The sequence below is a fragment of the Polypterus senegalus genome, chromosome 12, assembly GCF_016835505.1.
Source record: "Polypterus senegalus isolate Bchr_013 chromosome 12, ASM1683550v1, whole genome shotgun sequence".
Taxonomy (NCBI): Eukaryota; Metazoa; Chordata; class Cladistia; order Polypteriformes; family Polypteridae; genus Polypterus; species Polypterus senegalus.
Genome location: NC_053165.1, coordinates 108,904,561 through 108,918,793, shown reverse-complemented (window position 1 = coordinate 108,918,793; position 14,233 = coordinate 108,904,561). Strand labels below are relative to the sequence as shown.

General features: G+C 38.8%; 1 protein-coding gene across 2 annotated transcripts in view; it reads left to right on the top strand.

Annotated features, from left to right (window-relative positions):
• Nucleotides 1–9,595, top strand: part of morf4l1 (mortality factor 4 like 1) — a 47,995-nt gene extending 38,400 nt beyond the window's left edge. For both annotated transcript variants that reach the window (XM_039773230.1, XM_039773229.1), the window contains exons 11-12: nucleotides 9–93; nucleotides 8,712–9,595. In XM_039773230.1, the coding sequence (XP_039629164.1) occupies nucleotides 9–93; nucleotides 8,712–8,796 (170 nt within the window). In that variant the 3' untranslated portion in view covers nucleotides 8,797–9,595. The remainder of the gene's footprint in view (nucleotides 1–8; nucleotides 94–8,711) is intronic.
• Nucleotides 9,596–14,233: the final 4,638 nt, after the last annotated feature.

Here is a 14,233-nt window from a genome sequence, read left to right as displayed (position 1 = left end):
GTTTTTAGTTCGAATTGGGGCCATGCTGGCATATACCCCACTGGATGAGAAGAGTCTAGCACTTTTATTGAATTACCTCCAGGATTTTTTAAAGTAAGAGTTTTATTCTTTAATTTGCATGTGTCTACAGTTTTCTTGCCTCATGGAGTGCTTTGGGTGTAGTGGTAGTTGTAGCAATAGTGTTGTGCTTCTTCCGATCATTAACTTGGCACAAAGCAGCTCCATACATTATGACTTGGTGTTTATGCTACAATCGCCAACTTATTGGGTCCCTTTTAGAGGTGCATTTGCATTACATTTTGGTAAGATTTGGCACACTTACACTGCCAGTCAAAAGTTTTTAGAACACCTCAGTTTTTTCAATTTTTATGGAAATGTGCACAGTTTAATGGCTTAATGTTTCATGAAAATAAGCTACAGAACAAATAAGCAATGGCAAATTTAAAAAGTCAGTGAATCATTAAGTGTACAAAGTTGCATTCATATTTTCTATTCATCGAAGTAGCCAATTTTGCTGATGTAACAGCCAAACTGTGGTAACCCTTTTGATTCAAAATGTCAGTCACTCTGTGTAAATCACCAACTCTGCCTCCAGCAAAAGAACCCCAGACCATTACACTTCCTCCTTCATGTTTGACAGTTGGTGTCACACAGTGAGAAACCGTCCTTTCACCAACTGGACGGTGTACAAACCCCCTGCATGATGAACTGAAGGTTTCAAGTTTTGATTCATTGGTCCAGAAGACTTTCTTCTAGTATACAGTAGTCCACAGCTGGTATTTCATGGGTCAGGCAAGGCTTATTTTGTCCTTTAATGGATTGGCTTTCTTACTGCCACTTGGCCTGTCAAACCTGCAGCACAAAGTCTCAAAGTGTTTGCTGTACCACATTTATACAGTATACCTTTTTAATTAATGATTTCTCCGTAAAACATCTGAAATTCTCACAGTGTCACATATGGTGCCATATAGCCAGCAGGAATTCCTGTAGTCAACATAGTTCTGTTTTATTCTGCAGAAGCTGAATGGTGATACATTTCCTTAGGTTTGTTTTTGTTTTATGTATCTTTGGCTAATGTTTTCATTATTTTTGCTGACGCTGTCACGGCAATTCCAAAAGATAATGTTTCAGTTGTACGTGTCTCTGAGCAGAAATCAGTTTTTGCAATATGAGACTAATAATCTTCTACTACTTTCGTATCAAAGCCTTTTATTTTACTTGGAATAAATCATTAGTCGAGGCCTAACATGGATTACAGCGGATCAGATATTTTTGAAGAAAGTGTTTGTGGCAAATGTTATGCGTGGTGTTTAAATATTGTTACATGAATATATATGTGCAAACTGAATTATCTGATTTAAAGCATGTGTGTTAAACTTTTATTAAAGGTTAAAAATAATGCTTTATAATACCTAGCTCAGACTGCAATATATTAACAAACAACTACTGCTACATTTTCTAAATGATGGACACGGGCAGACACTGGTGGCACATTCTAAAGACAGGTGTAAATGTAATCCATCCAAGTTATACATGGATACAATTTGCATCTGAAATGAACGTTAAGGGGGGGTTCCTTGAGAAAACTGATCATTGCAGACCATATGCTCTGAGTATTGACGAACTGGCCACTTCAAAAAGGTCCAAGGGCTGGATCTGGCCTGTGGGCCTTGAGTTTGACACCCCAATTTAAAATAATTTTGAATAATCTTCTTAGTATGGAATTTAACAGTATCTGATAATCTCTCATACATCATATACAAGCAGTTGTCAGTTAACTGGGTTTAAAGGGAATGCCCCGCAGATGACTCATAACCCATCAACATGATTAAAATAAAAGTAGCTATGTGGTACTAAATATCTATAGTACTATGCAGTAGTTTTAGTCTATCCAAGAAAAATATATTTAAGCGTAGTCATGTGGACAGTAAAAATTTATTTGCTGAAGGAAACCCATCCTCTATCTTTCTCTCTCTCTCTCTCTCTCTCTACTCAGTCACAAGCACAATTTCATATTTAGTTAAAAAGCTCAAATTTGGTAGGGTGCTACCGTCTAGGGTAGTAGGTATCTGCCAAGAAAGGACATTTTGATATATCAGTATAAGGGGTAAAAAAGAAAAAAAAACAAAATACCTTAATCTCAAAAAACCACAAAAATGCCTTTGACAGATTTGATTAACATTCAGTGATACTGTAGACAAAAGTAAATTTCACTAGCACACATTTATTTGTTAGTGTTTATCATTAACCTCTCTCTAGTGCAAGGGTGTTGAACTCCAGTCCTGGAGGGCCACAGTGGCTGCAGGTTTTCATTCTTACTGTCTTCTTAATTAGTGACCAGTTTGTGATGCTAATTAACTTCTTTAGCCTTAGCTTTAATTAGCTTGACTCAGGCCCTTAGTTGTTTGTTCCTTAATTAGCAGCCGGGCAGTAATGAAACATAAAACAAGGGATGACCAGCTCACCTGTACCCATCAAACAAAATCTGAAAATAAAGATGAAGGTCTCAGTAAGGTTGGTCACTCAGGTTACCAAAACATTTTAGGAGTTTTTAGATAAAAACAGAATATCAACAGTTTTGGAAATGTCTGCTGTGGCAAAAAGAGAGCAGCAACAAGCCATGGAATTGAATAACGGGTTTAATTAACAGCAGGAATCAGCTTCTCATTAAGGAACTGGTTGGAGTTTGAAGCCCCAATTTAGCTGGTCATCTGCTGGCTTGTTTCAAGTCTCATTTCTGTTTGGCTGTCATCTAATGAAGAAAAGAATCAATTCAGAAGACTTAATCCTTAAAAGCAGGGCTATTAAAATATAGGGAAAAGAAGCTAATTAGCAGTGAAAACTGGACACTGATTAGGAAAAGAGTTAGAAAGAAAACCTGCAGCCACTGCGGCCCTCCAGGCCTGGAGTTTGACACCCGTGCTCTAGTGAGTGGCGCATTATAATGTACCGAGGACAGTCTGCATAAGTTAAGTGAAAGGAGCAAAGATCATTGAAGCTAAAAGACGCATTTAACAATTGCTTGCCAGGCTCTGTGGCTATGAGTGTAGTCAATTTTGCTCAACTGTTGCTGTGAAAAAAAAGTTATCTAATATATATTAAACCCCCATCTTTTTGGCCACCTTGTGTGAATACTGATGTATGGACTACATTTCCTATCAACCAGTGTGATTCTCCACACATTAGCATTGCACAGAGTTCAAATAAGAGAATCAACAAACATAGCATGTCGTCAAAGGAAGCAACTGCTGCTTTTTGCGTTTTTTTTTTTTTTAAATAACACCTTAGTAACTTTGGAGTAAAAATTTAATTATCTCAGTATTTATTTAAGTAATGTTTCTCAACATTTATTGCCTTGGCACCCAGTTTTACCTTTTAAAGTTCTTTGACAGCATTTGAAGTGTGTAAAAGTTCCCCCTTCATGAATAAAGCACAATTAAAAGAGCGGGGATAGGGGTGGGTATCCATGGTGAAATGAGTGCTGTTAGAGATGAAGGCCTGTGCGCTGGAACTGGGGAGTCCTATACAGCGCATCTTCAACCTGAGTCCCGAGGCTTTGGAAAACATCTTGTATCACCCCAGTCCCAAAGGTATCACGTCCTAGTGAGCTGAATGACTTCTGGCCTGTCGCTCTGACGTCACATGTGATGAAGACCATGGAGCAGCTGCTGCTTCACCACCTGAGGCCACAGGTCCGCCACGCCCTCTACCCTCTGCAGTTCACATACCAGGAGAAGGTGGGAGCGGAGGATGCCATCATCTATATGCTACACCGATCCCTCTCCCACTTGGACAAAGGCAGTGGTGCTGTAAGAATTATGCTTTTGGACTTCTCTAGCACCTTCAACACCATCCAACCTCTGCTCCTTAGAGACAAGCTGACACCATCCAACCTCTGCTCCTTAGAGACAAGCTGACACAGATGGGAGTAGATTCACACCTGGTGGCATGGATTGTGGACCATCTTACAGACAGAACTCAGTATGTATGTCTCGTGAACTGCAGGTCTGACATTGTGGTCAGCAACACAGGAGCGCTTCAGGGGAATGTACTTTCTCCGGTCCTGTTCAGCCTATATACATCAGACTTCCAATATGATTCAGAATCCTGGCACGTGCAAAAGTTCGCTGATGACACTGCTATTGTGGGCTGCATCAGGAGTGGGCAGGAGGAAGAGTATAGGAAGCTAATCAAAGACTTTGTTAAATGGTGCGACTCAAACCACTTACACCTGAACACCAGCAAGACCAAGGAACTGGTGGTAGATTTTGGGAGGCCCAGGCCCCTCATGGACCCTGTGATCATCAGAGGTGACTGTGTGCAGAGAGTGCAGACCTTTAAATATCTGGGAGTGCAGCTGGATGACAAATTGGACTGGACTGCCAATACTGATGCTCTGTGTAAGAAAGGTCAGAGCCGACTATACTTCCTTAGAAGATTGGCATCCTTCAACATCTGCAATAAGGTGCTGCAGATGTTCTACCAGATGGTTGTGGCGAGTGTCCTCTTCTACGTGGTGATGTGCTGAGGAGGCAGCATAAAGAAGGACGCCTCACATCTGGACAAACTTGTGAGGAAGACAGGCTGTATTGTAGGAATGAAGCTGGACAATTTAACATCTGTGGCAGAGCAACGGGTGCTGAGCAAGCTCCTGTCAATCATGGAGAATCCACTGCATCCACTGAACAGTGTCCTCTCCAGGCAGAGGAGCAGCTTCAGCAACAGACTGCTGTCACCGTCCTGCTCCACTGACAGACTGAGGAGAATGTTCCTCCGCCACACTATGTGACTCTTCAATTCCACCCGGGAGGGTAAACGCTAACATTATTCAAAGTTATTGTCTGTTTTTACCTGCATTTTTATTACTCTTTAATATTGTTTTTTATATCAGTATGCTGCTGCTGGATTATGTGAAATTCCCCTTGGGATTAATAAAGTATTTATCTATCTATCTAGAAATGGGGAAAAATATTATATGGCGCTATAGATCACTTCAGTTGACTTGGGGGTATGACACTTTAGAAGATTATACCACTTTTTTTTTTTTATCTATCAGTGTATATAGCCTTGTACTTTTGAAAACGCCAACACTGTTGTCCATCTGTATATCGTCATTCAGTTTGCAATACTAATCAATGTTCAACGTTAATTGCTTTTTAAAGTTTAAAAAAAGAAATAAGATAACAAAAGGAAAAAAAAAAAAACGGCACTTAGCAAATTAAATGATGCGCCAAACAACAATTGAACAGAATGAAGCGTGATTCCCTCTCTCCAGACCCCCCCCTCCCTTTACTGATGTGATGCTGTTTCTCAGAATGTGATGAGAAAAGAACAGGATTGTGCTATTCAGTGAGTAAAAATAATTATTAGGTTTTTTTGTTTATTAGTAGATATTTATTCAAATCCACTGTATACTGAGTCAGTACTAATTTTAGGCTTTGATGCTAATAGAGAGTAGAGATTTATAGCTCTGAATGAATCATCTTTAAATAACCCATATAACATTACTAATACCGCGTTAAGGCAGAGTTCTACTGCAATCTCTTTCATACCAACTCCACCAAGGACTGTATATAACAGGATCAACAGAAAGCTCAAGTCAAATAATACTATTAGACCCTGGTAAAAGAAAACAAAATACTAACATACTATATAGAAAAGTACTTGGGTAGTTACGTAGTACTTCTGATACATCTGATTAACCAGTTGCAGGATAACTGTGTCCCAGGCGAAGCTGAGTAGCACAGCTAGTGTAGATATATAGAACTATATTTGTCCCCTGGAGGATGTTTGACTTTAAAGAAACTCATTAAATATTATGACAGACAGACACGATTCTTCACTTAGGTTCATTATGAAAACAAATTGCATAAAGCAATAAAGTAGGCATTTCTTATAATTGTCCACCTGTCTTCAATATTGACATTGACTCAGAACATTTTTCCTACTCCTCCATGCGTAGTTCATTTAGCTGTGTGATGTTTGAGGGGTATTTTGCATTCATAACCTGTTTCCAATCCCCCCAAAGCACCTTGATAGGATTCAGATCTGGCCTTTGACTTAGAAATTCCAGAACCCTCAATTTCTTTGTATAGGGTCATTGTCATGTTGCAAGGACCAGTTTTGGCTGAGCTTCAGTCTTCTGACAGTCTCATATCACCCTCAACCGTCCTTTGGAGCAATGGCGATTTCATATTGAAGTCTATGAAGGTTAGCTGCCCAAGTCCTGTTATAGCAAAATCAGTCCCAAATTATAACATTTCCATCACCATGATGTATAGTGAGTATAAGGTGAATTAATCTTTGCTTGTCTGTCTAGAGCTCATTGTAGTATAAACCCAACCTTTGCCTAGGTGTCTGTGGGTAAACTTAGTCTTTTCCTGATGCTCTTCTTTCTGGGCAGGTTTCCTCCTTGCACATCTCCCATGTAGATCTAATTTCTTCAGCTTTTTTCTAATAGTAGCTTATGTGCTTTGACATCACCAGTGGCAAGCGCTAACCTGTAGATCTCGCAGTGAAATTTTGTAGTTCTTAGAGACTTTTTTTTCAGTCTATTACATTCTGCTCTTAGGTCGAACTTCTGGGGTGGCCTTGCCTAGATGAACTGGCATTTGTTTGAAATCTTCTCCACTTGTAGATGATCTTTTCTGCAATTAAAATGGTTGACTTCCAGTTGATTGGAGATCTTTCTAAATCCTCTCCCATACTGATTGGCCTCTGAGAGCTTTTTTTGATTTAGGCATGGTGATAACACACACAACAACAACTAAGAGCAAACTAAATGTCTGAGTATTAAATAAGATCGGTTCCTCCAAGATCCTCTCTAATGATATAATCATTGTCACCAGATCTGGTGCATGTGATATTAATTTTAGGTATTTGAGGTAGTAATAAATATAGGGGTCAACTTACTTTTCCATCCATCCATTATCCAACTTGCTGTATCCTAACACAGGGTCACGGGGGATCTGCTGAAGCCAATCTCAGCCAACACAGCGCAAGGCTGCAACAAACCCTGGGCAGGGTGCCAGCCCACCGCAGGGAGCACACACTAGGGACAATTTAGAATCGCCAGTACATCTAACCTGCATTTCTTTGGACTGTGGGAGGAAACCCACACAGATACGGGGAGAACATGCAAACTCCACGCACGAAGGGGCCATGAAGCAAACACAGGCCTCCTTACTGCGAGGCAGCAGCGCTACTACTGCACCACCATGCCACCCCAACTTACTTTTACCACATGCAAAATTTACAGTTACGTTTATTAAAATGATACAATGTGCTACAAAATAAAATTGGCACCATGTTTATTATATTACCATTATCTATAGGTATTGTTTAGCTGAAGATCAAATTGGCAGTTTTTAAGAACAAAAATGTTGTGGTATTCTCTGAAGTAAGAACTCACAGTTTAGGCACTTGTTGTATAATGCAGCTTAATGAATTTCACCTAGGGATGAGATCATTGGTAAGTCACAAGTGGGTTCAGAGGTAATAGGATGGGTTGGGGACAAGGGGATAGTGATGGGCATGTATGATGATATTTGTGTTAAAAAAAAATAAGTTACAGACTATTTTATCTGTGGCACCTCTATATGATAACCACCTTTTACCACCCTCTCGAACTTGCACAGATTTAATATTTGGAAAATGGGTGGGATTAAATTATTTAGAGATTTGTATATAAATAATGTCTTTGCATCTTATTTACAATTATACTCCAAATTCAATCTCCCATCAACACAATGTTTCCACTATCTCCAAATTAGAAACTTTGCTAAACGAAATCTGCCCAGTGTTCCTCACCTCCCACCTACTTCTATTCCAGAAGAGAGATTGATCAGTCTTGGGGACTCGGATAGCATTTCTATAATATATACAAACATTTTAAAGTCCCTTTCTTTTAAAGATCTCCGAGTACAGTATGAAGAGGATCTCTTACTCAACATTTCAGAAACGGAGTGGATGGCAGCCACACACAGAATTCACTCTTGCTCCATATGTGCAAAACATTGAATTATTCAACTTTATAATCTTTTATCGAACACATCTGAAATTCTCCAAGATGTTTCCAGGGAATGTTCCAACCTATGAACGTTGTGCTCAAGCTTCAGCTTCACTAGGCCACATGTTTTGGGTGTGTACCAAATTAGCATTGTTCTGGATGCAAACTTGTAAATGCCTATCAGACAGCTTTGGTGTCACAATCCCTCCTAATCCATTAACAGCTGTGTTTGGTGTTCTTCCAGATGGGCTTAAAGTGGAGTAAAACAAACAAACTACAGTAATTGCCTTTACTTCACTACTAGCACGTAGACTTGACTTGCTCAACTGGAAGAATCCTAACCCACCTCTAGGTCGGTGGATAGCTGCTGTTATATACTATTGGAAATGGGAAAAAATAAAATTCTCACTTAGAGGATCTGTTCAAAACTTTTTTAAAACCTGGCAGGACCTAATCAATAACATTTTAGAATAAGTATTTATATTGGGGGGGAGACTCGACTCCTTTCCCTCTTTACTGCTCTTAAGAGCTCTCTGGTTGTTGGCCTTCCTCTCTTTCTCATGGATGGGGGTTGATTTGATTTTAGTTTTAAGTTTGACTTGATTGTATGGAATGTTATTTGCTTTTAATAAATTCAATAAAAAAGCATTGTCAATTTTAGAAGTATTTTATAATTTATAGCTCTCTTTTTGTGCTTTTTCAGGTATCTAGTGAAAAATGCTTCTACTCTCTTTAGTGCCAGCGACTATGAAGTGGCTCCTCCAGAGTATCATCGGAAAGCAGTGTGAAGGAATATTCAAAATGTCACGGATGGATTTTTCCCCCTCCTACTTTCACAGTTCAAGTTCAGTGGTTTCAGATTTGGGTGGATAAGAGAGGAGCTTATCATTCAAAAAATTGTCCAAGTTAGATCTATTTTACAGTTTGCAATTGAAACTCCTTGGTATGCCCACCCCCCAAAGAGAACTGTGGTTATGTGGATGACATTATGGATCTATTTATTGATCACCTCCTCCTTCCAGTATTCAAATGTGAAAAACACATACGGTCCTGCCTGTCGTTGCTAAGTGTAATTAGACATTTAGCAAATTGGAAGAGACTTGAAACGTTAAGTAGGTGACAGGCACATTTTGGTTGCCATGTTTTGTACATTATACAAATTTGAGAAATGAGAACCCCATGAAGAGAAAGGTCTCACTCAGTTTTGGAATACTTTAATATTTATGAAGCCAGAGTTCATTTGTCCAGTTTTTCTGTTGCCCTTCTCTCCCCAGCTTTAAATTTTTTTTTTTTGTCAGATGGACTAGTGTGAGCAATATATGCTTAAGAGCCATCTCTTATGTTACACAAAAAAATATTAGAATCCATTTTTACCCAAATATACACTGTAAAGTGTGTCCCACTATTTTACTTTTTTCTTTTGGTGGTGGTATATTCTCACTTGAACATGTATTTGACCCAATTTCCCTCCTGACTGGCTGCAAATGGCAGTATTACCTTTATCTCTTGGCCAAATGAAGAGGTTTTTATATTTCTCATTTGTCAGTGTCTTGTATATACAGTTGTAAATAAAAATGTTTAATTCTGGGTTTGTCCTGTGCCTGTGTTTTTTGCCTGCTGTTGTCAGTTGAGGATTAAACCTTTTATCCAATTGTTCAAAAAGCATTGAGTGCTATAAAATGTACTATATATTTAACCGTGCAAGTAAATATACTTTTATACAGACTATATTTTTTTCCTTTGAATCGGAATGGTGTTTGCCGTTTTAATAGTGTAATGTTTCTGTTGAAAATGTTGTTAGAATGTTACATACATGGGGTTTTAAAATAACAATGCCTTAACATTATTTTTGAAAATCCAGATATTAAGTAAGCGTGGAGGCAGTGGTTTATTACATTTAGTAAACTGCTGCTGATTTTTTGAGTTGACCAATGTGCAAGCCATTACTAATGGATAACGGGGTCTTTTGCTAAAAAGAACCCGTTTATCCATTTTTTTTTTAAAATCTTATGCCATACCGTGTTTTAGTTGCACTTCCTTGTAAAACTGAATGGTACAAGGATTTCCAGCTACTGAGAAACACTGTCCAGCAGGTGAGTACATTTGTGTTTATTAAAATATATACTGTTTCTCTTGTATATTATTTAATGTGCTTAAGCTTTTATTCAAAGCATCCTATAATTAAATTGTAGATACAAATGGAAAGAATCAACAATGTAATTAACTTGCTTCCGTCCATACTGTGAGCTTTTGCTGGCAATTTAACTAGAAACTTGCGGTTCATAGGACTAATGGCTTAAGCCCTATTAGGACATTATTTTTTTACATCCATAGGTGGTGTAAAGCCAGTGATTTTACTCGCTGTGCTTAACCTTGTACTGGCATTTCCCCATTCCCTTTAGTTAATGTATGTATGCCATCAGTTCAGACCACATTAGGAACCCTTATTTATAAGAAAAATCTGTGTCAGTTCGCTTCTCCAAGGTGGATGGTACCTGCACCTACTTACTTTTCTATATAAATTTTGTGTATTGATACAAATGACAATGAACACCCCCAGTTATTCAACATACACAACAAGAAGTACACCAACACTTTTTTCCCCACTTCAGGGACTGGTTTATAAAGTAATTATCACATTTTGCTGACATGTCAATCTGCACTGGACTAGCTTAACCTAGGGTTATTTTTACAGAGTCTTTACAGAAGGAAAGAAATCCCTTAATGCACAGTCCATGAAAAGTTAATGACTTGAGCTATTTGGATAGGACTAAAATTACAGAGGTCCTCTGGCAAAAATTACTGTAACCCACCTCCTGCTGTAAAGCTAATTCCATCCAAATAGGGCTTTAGTCACTGGAACACATCGCCTGCATTTACTGAGACATGTAGTTGCACTCAGCCAGGTATGTGTTGATTTGTCTTTTTGGGGGGAAAAAACAGAAGAAAACATCTCCAGATAGATTACTGTAGATGGATTTAATTTTACTTTCATTTTTACATTCTACTTCATGCTTTGAACAAGTAAACTGAAAAGTAATACTGAAGTAGTTTAAGCTGTGGTATCCTAAGTCAGGAAAGTGATCATCTCCAGAAGGTGCTATACTCATGTATGTTCTTTATATTTTGGAGTGTGGTGTCTTCTGCCACATCCCTGCATTGCAGTATGTGTTCTTGTTTTCACTTGTATGGTAAGCCTACATTGCCCCTGCATTGAGTAACTGTGGATGAATGGTCTTTGATGGCTTATTTTCTTATCCATGGTTGGCTCACATCTTGCACCCAGTGCTAGTTTCCGACTGTCCACACCACTCTGGAACGCACACTTGCCAGCCAGTAATTAAATTTTACTTGATTGCAAGCAGACAGTATTTGTCAAAAATCAATGATGAAACTACACACTAAAATCGGGTGGTGTGTGGGCTGAGCATCTACTCAATATTAAGTTGCCATAATTTTTTGCAGTACTTAAGACTTTGTGTGGTGGCATTGTTTAAGTTTAGATGTTCACTCACTTCTGTAGACTGAGCAGATTTGTCTTATTCATGGCTAAAGCAGTCAGCTGAGGTCAGCATGGCCTCAAACAGAACCGCTCGTCAGCTGGCTGTCATTGTAGACACTTTGATGTTTTGATAGACCAGTTGTTTAAGTTCAGGTTTTATTTTGTCCCAGAACAGTGTCACTTGTTTGGTTCCTGTCTCTGCCCATTTCTCATACTTATCTTGTGGTCTTCTATTTACAATCAGATTGCCTGTTCATTTATTGATTTTTTTTTTGGATGGTGATTAAATAAAAGTCATGTCAAATTATAGTCATTATTGAAATTATAACTTCATTTGAGGAAACCCATCGGTGGTAATCTGCTATCCACATGGCTTTAACATTGCATTTTCCGTGTAAGGCTGTGTGTTCTTGTATTGAGAGTAAACATGAACTGTGTTTCAGTAATTGTAGGTGTGAGCTCCGTGTCACACTTTTTATTGAATGGGGTGTTTTCGGCTGCTGGGGTGAAGGGATCAAATATATGAGGAGCTGCTAATTAGGTTCTGGCCACTTTTGTCCCTATAATGAGACCCCTTAAGACTTTTTCTAGCTTTTCTTTAAAGGGCTGGAAAGGTGAATCTATTCTTCTGTGACAATTACGTTTAGCTCAGTCAGCTGACCGCCTGAGTGTTTGCAGCTGCTTTTACCTTTTTTTTTTTACAACATTAGACCTAATTGAAATGTTCTGTTTTTACCAAAATAACATCTCTGCCTCTTTGCTCTTTGTTTTTGGTTGTTCATTATCAGATGTAAACTGCAGAGTCCTTCCATTCTTCTCTTTTATGCCCCTGCTTGTCCTTGTCAGGGCTGTAGGGGCCTGAAGGCTGTTCAGTGGGGAGCCAGAAGTGAACAGGACACCAGCTACACTAGGATTGAGCCAGATTAAAAAATACCAGTCAACTTAACAACATGTCTTTAGATTTGAGAGAGAAGCTCCACCAGGACCGCATACCCCCTACTCACAAGGTACCAAAAAAAAAGTGAATGAATGAAACTTAACCCAAGTTATGTGAGGGAACAGTGCTACGCATCTACGCGAGGTGTTCTCATTTAGCAGTAGCCCTGATTAATTATAAGAATAACCAGTGTGATTGAATAGTTTATGGTAGTTTCTGCAAAAGGTCCAGATAGAGAAATAGATCTGAATCAACTTCAGGTCCCAACTGAAGTGCTGCTCTGAAGGTGCCTGATAGTGTAGTGTGGGCTTAACTGCATTTTGGTTATCCATTGGATGTGCTGTTAAAAGCCAAATATTCAGCCCTGAAATGAACTAAATGTGTCAGAAAATGAGTAAATGAATGGTTTGAAACAACTCAACAGTGGTGGATACTTGTAAAGTCAGCGGTGCACCTACATACCATAATTATTTTAATCCTCTGCAAAAATATGCCACCTTTTATGCTACTCGGTTATCTGTCATTTGATTACTCCTGAAACGATGGAGTGCATTTCTTCAGAGATGGTCCTTGGTAGGCAGCATGGATTCTCCTTTCGCCTTCTCCAGTCCCATAGAAATTTCAACAAGGAGAACAGCTCAGAAATGCAGAATGAACTTTCTTAAACCTGCTTATTAATCCAACTCAGGGTTGTTTTGGGGCTGCATGCAGCCTATGGCCAGATGGATGTCAAATCCATCTCGGAGCCCATTCATGCACAGCCTCCCACTGAGTCATTTTTAGACCTCCTATGAAGCCAATGTTTGGGCTATTGGAGTAAAACAAAATACAGATGGAAACTGAACATAGCATTTGAAAAGCTCCACAAGACTGCAGAAGTTGTACAGAAAGCAAAAATATTGGAGTTTGGTACAATTAAATTCTTACTTGCCTGTCTCCTCAGAATAGCTGACAAAAATGCAACAAATATATAAAGTATGCATAGCAGGTGTGTAAATATGCATGTGTGTTTACATATACTGTACATTAGTGCTTTTGGAAAGTATTCAGACCCCTTCACTCTTTTGCAATTTGCTATTTTGTAGCTGCCTTCTACAGTCATTTAAATTCATTTTCCGTACATCAAGCAACACTCTGTTCCTCGGAATGACAAAGCAAAAATATTATCAGTGTTAGTTTTTTTTTTTTTTTTTAATTTAAATTTGCTATATGTCATTGATACACGTATTCAGACCTTTCACTCAGAACTTTGTTGAAGGTCCTTTGGCAGTGAATTCAGCAAGGAGTCTCCTGTGGTGTGACTCAACAAGCTTCATGCACCTGGATTTGGGGATTTTCTGTAATTCTTCTCTGCAGCTCCCCTCAAAATCTGTCAGGTTAGATGGAGACAATCAGTTGACATCTATTTTCAGGTCTCTTGAAAGATGTTTGATTGGATTCAGGTCTGCGCTCTGGTTGGGCATCTCAAGGATATTCCCAAAGTTGTCGCTAAGCCACTCTTGTGTTGTCTTTGCTTAGTCCTCTTAGAAGGTGAAGCTTTTTTCATGAAAGGTATCTCTGTACTTTGCTGTGCTTAGCCTTTTCTCAGCTCTGTTTAGTCTCCAGTCTGCACTGAAAAAACAAAATCGTGTTAGGAGGAGAGGAGAGACTTCTTTCTGGCTGCTTTGTTATAATGCCCACATACAGTGGGTACGGAAAGTATTCAGACCCCCTTCAATTTCACTCTTTGTTATATTGCAGCCATTTGCTGAAATCATTTAAATTATTTTTTTTCCTCATTAATGTA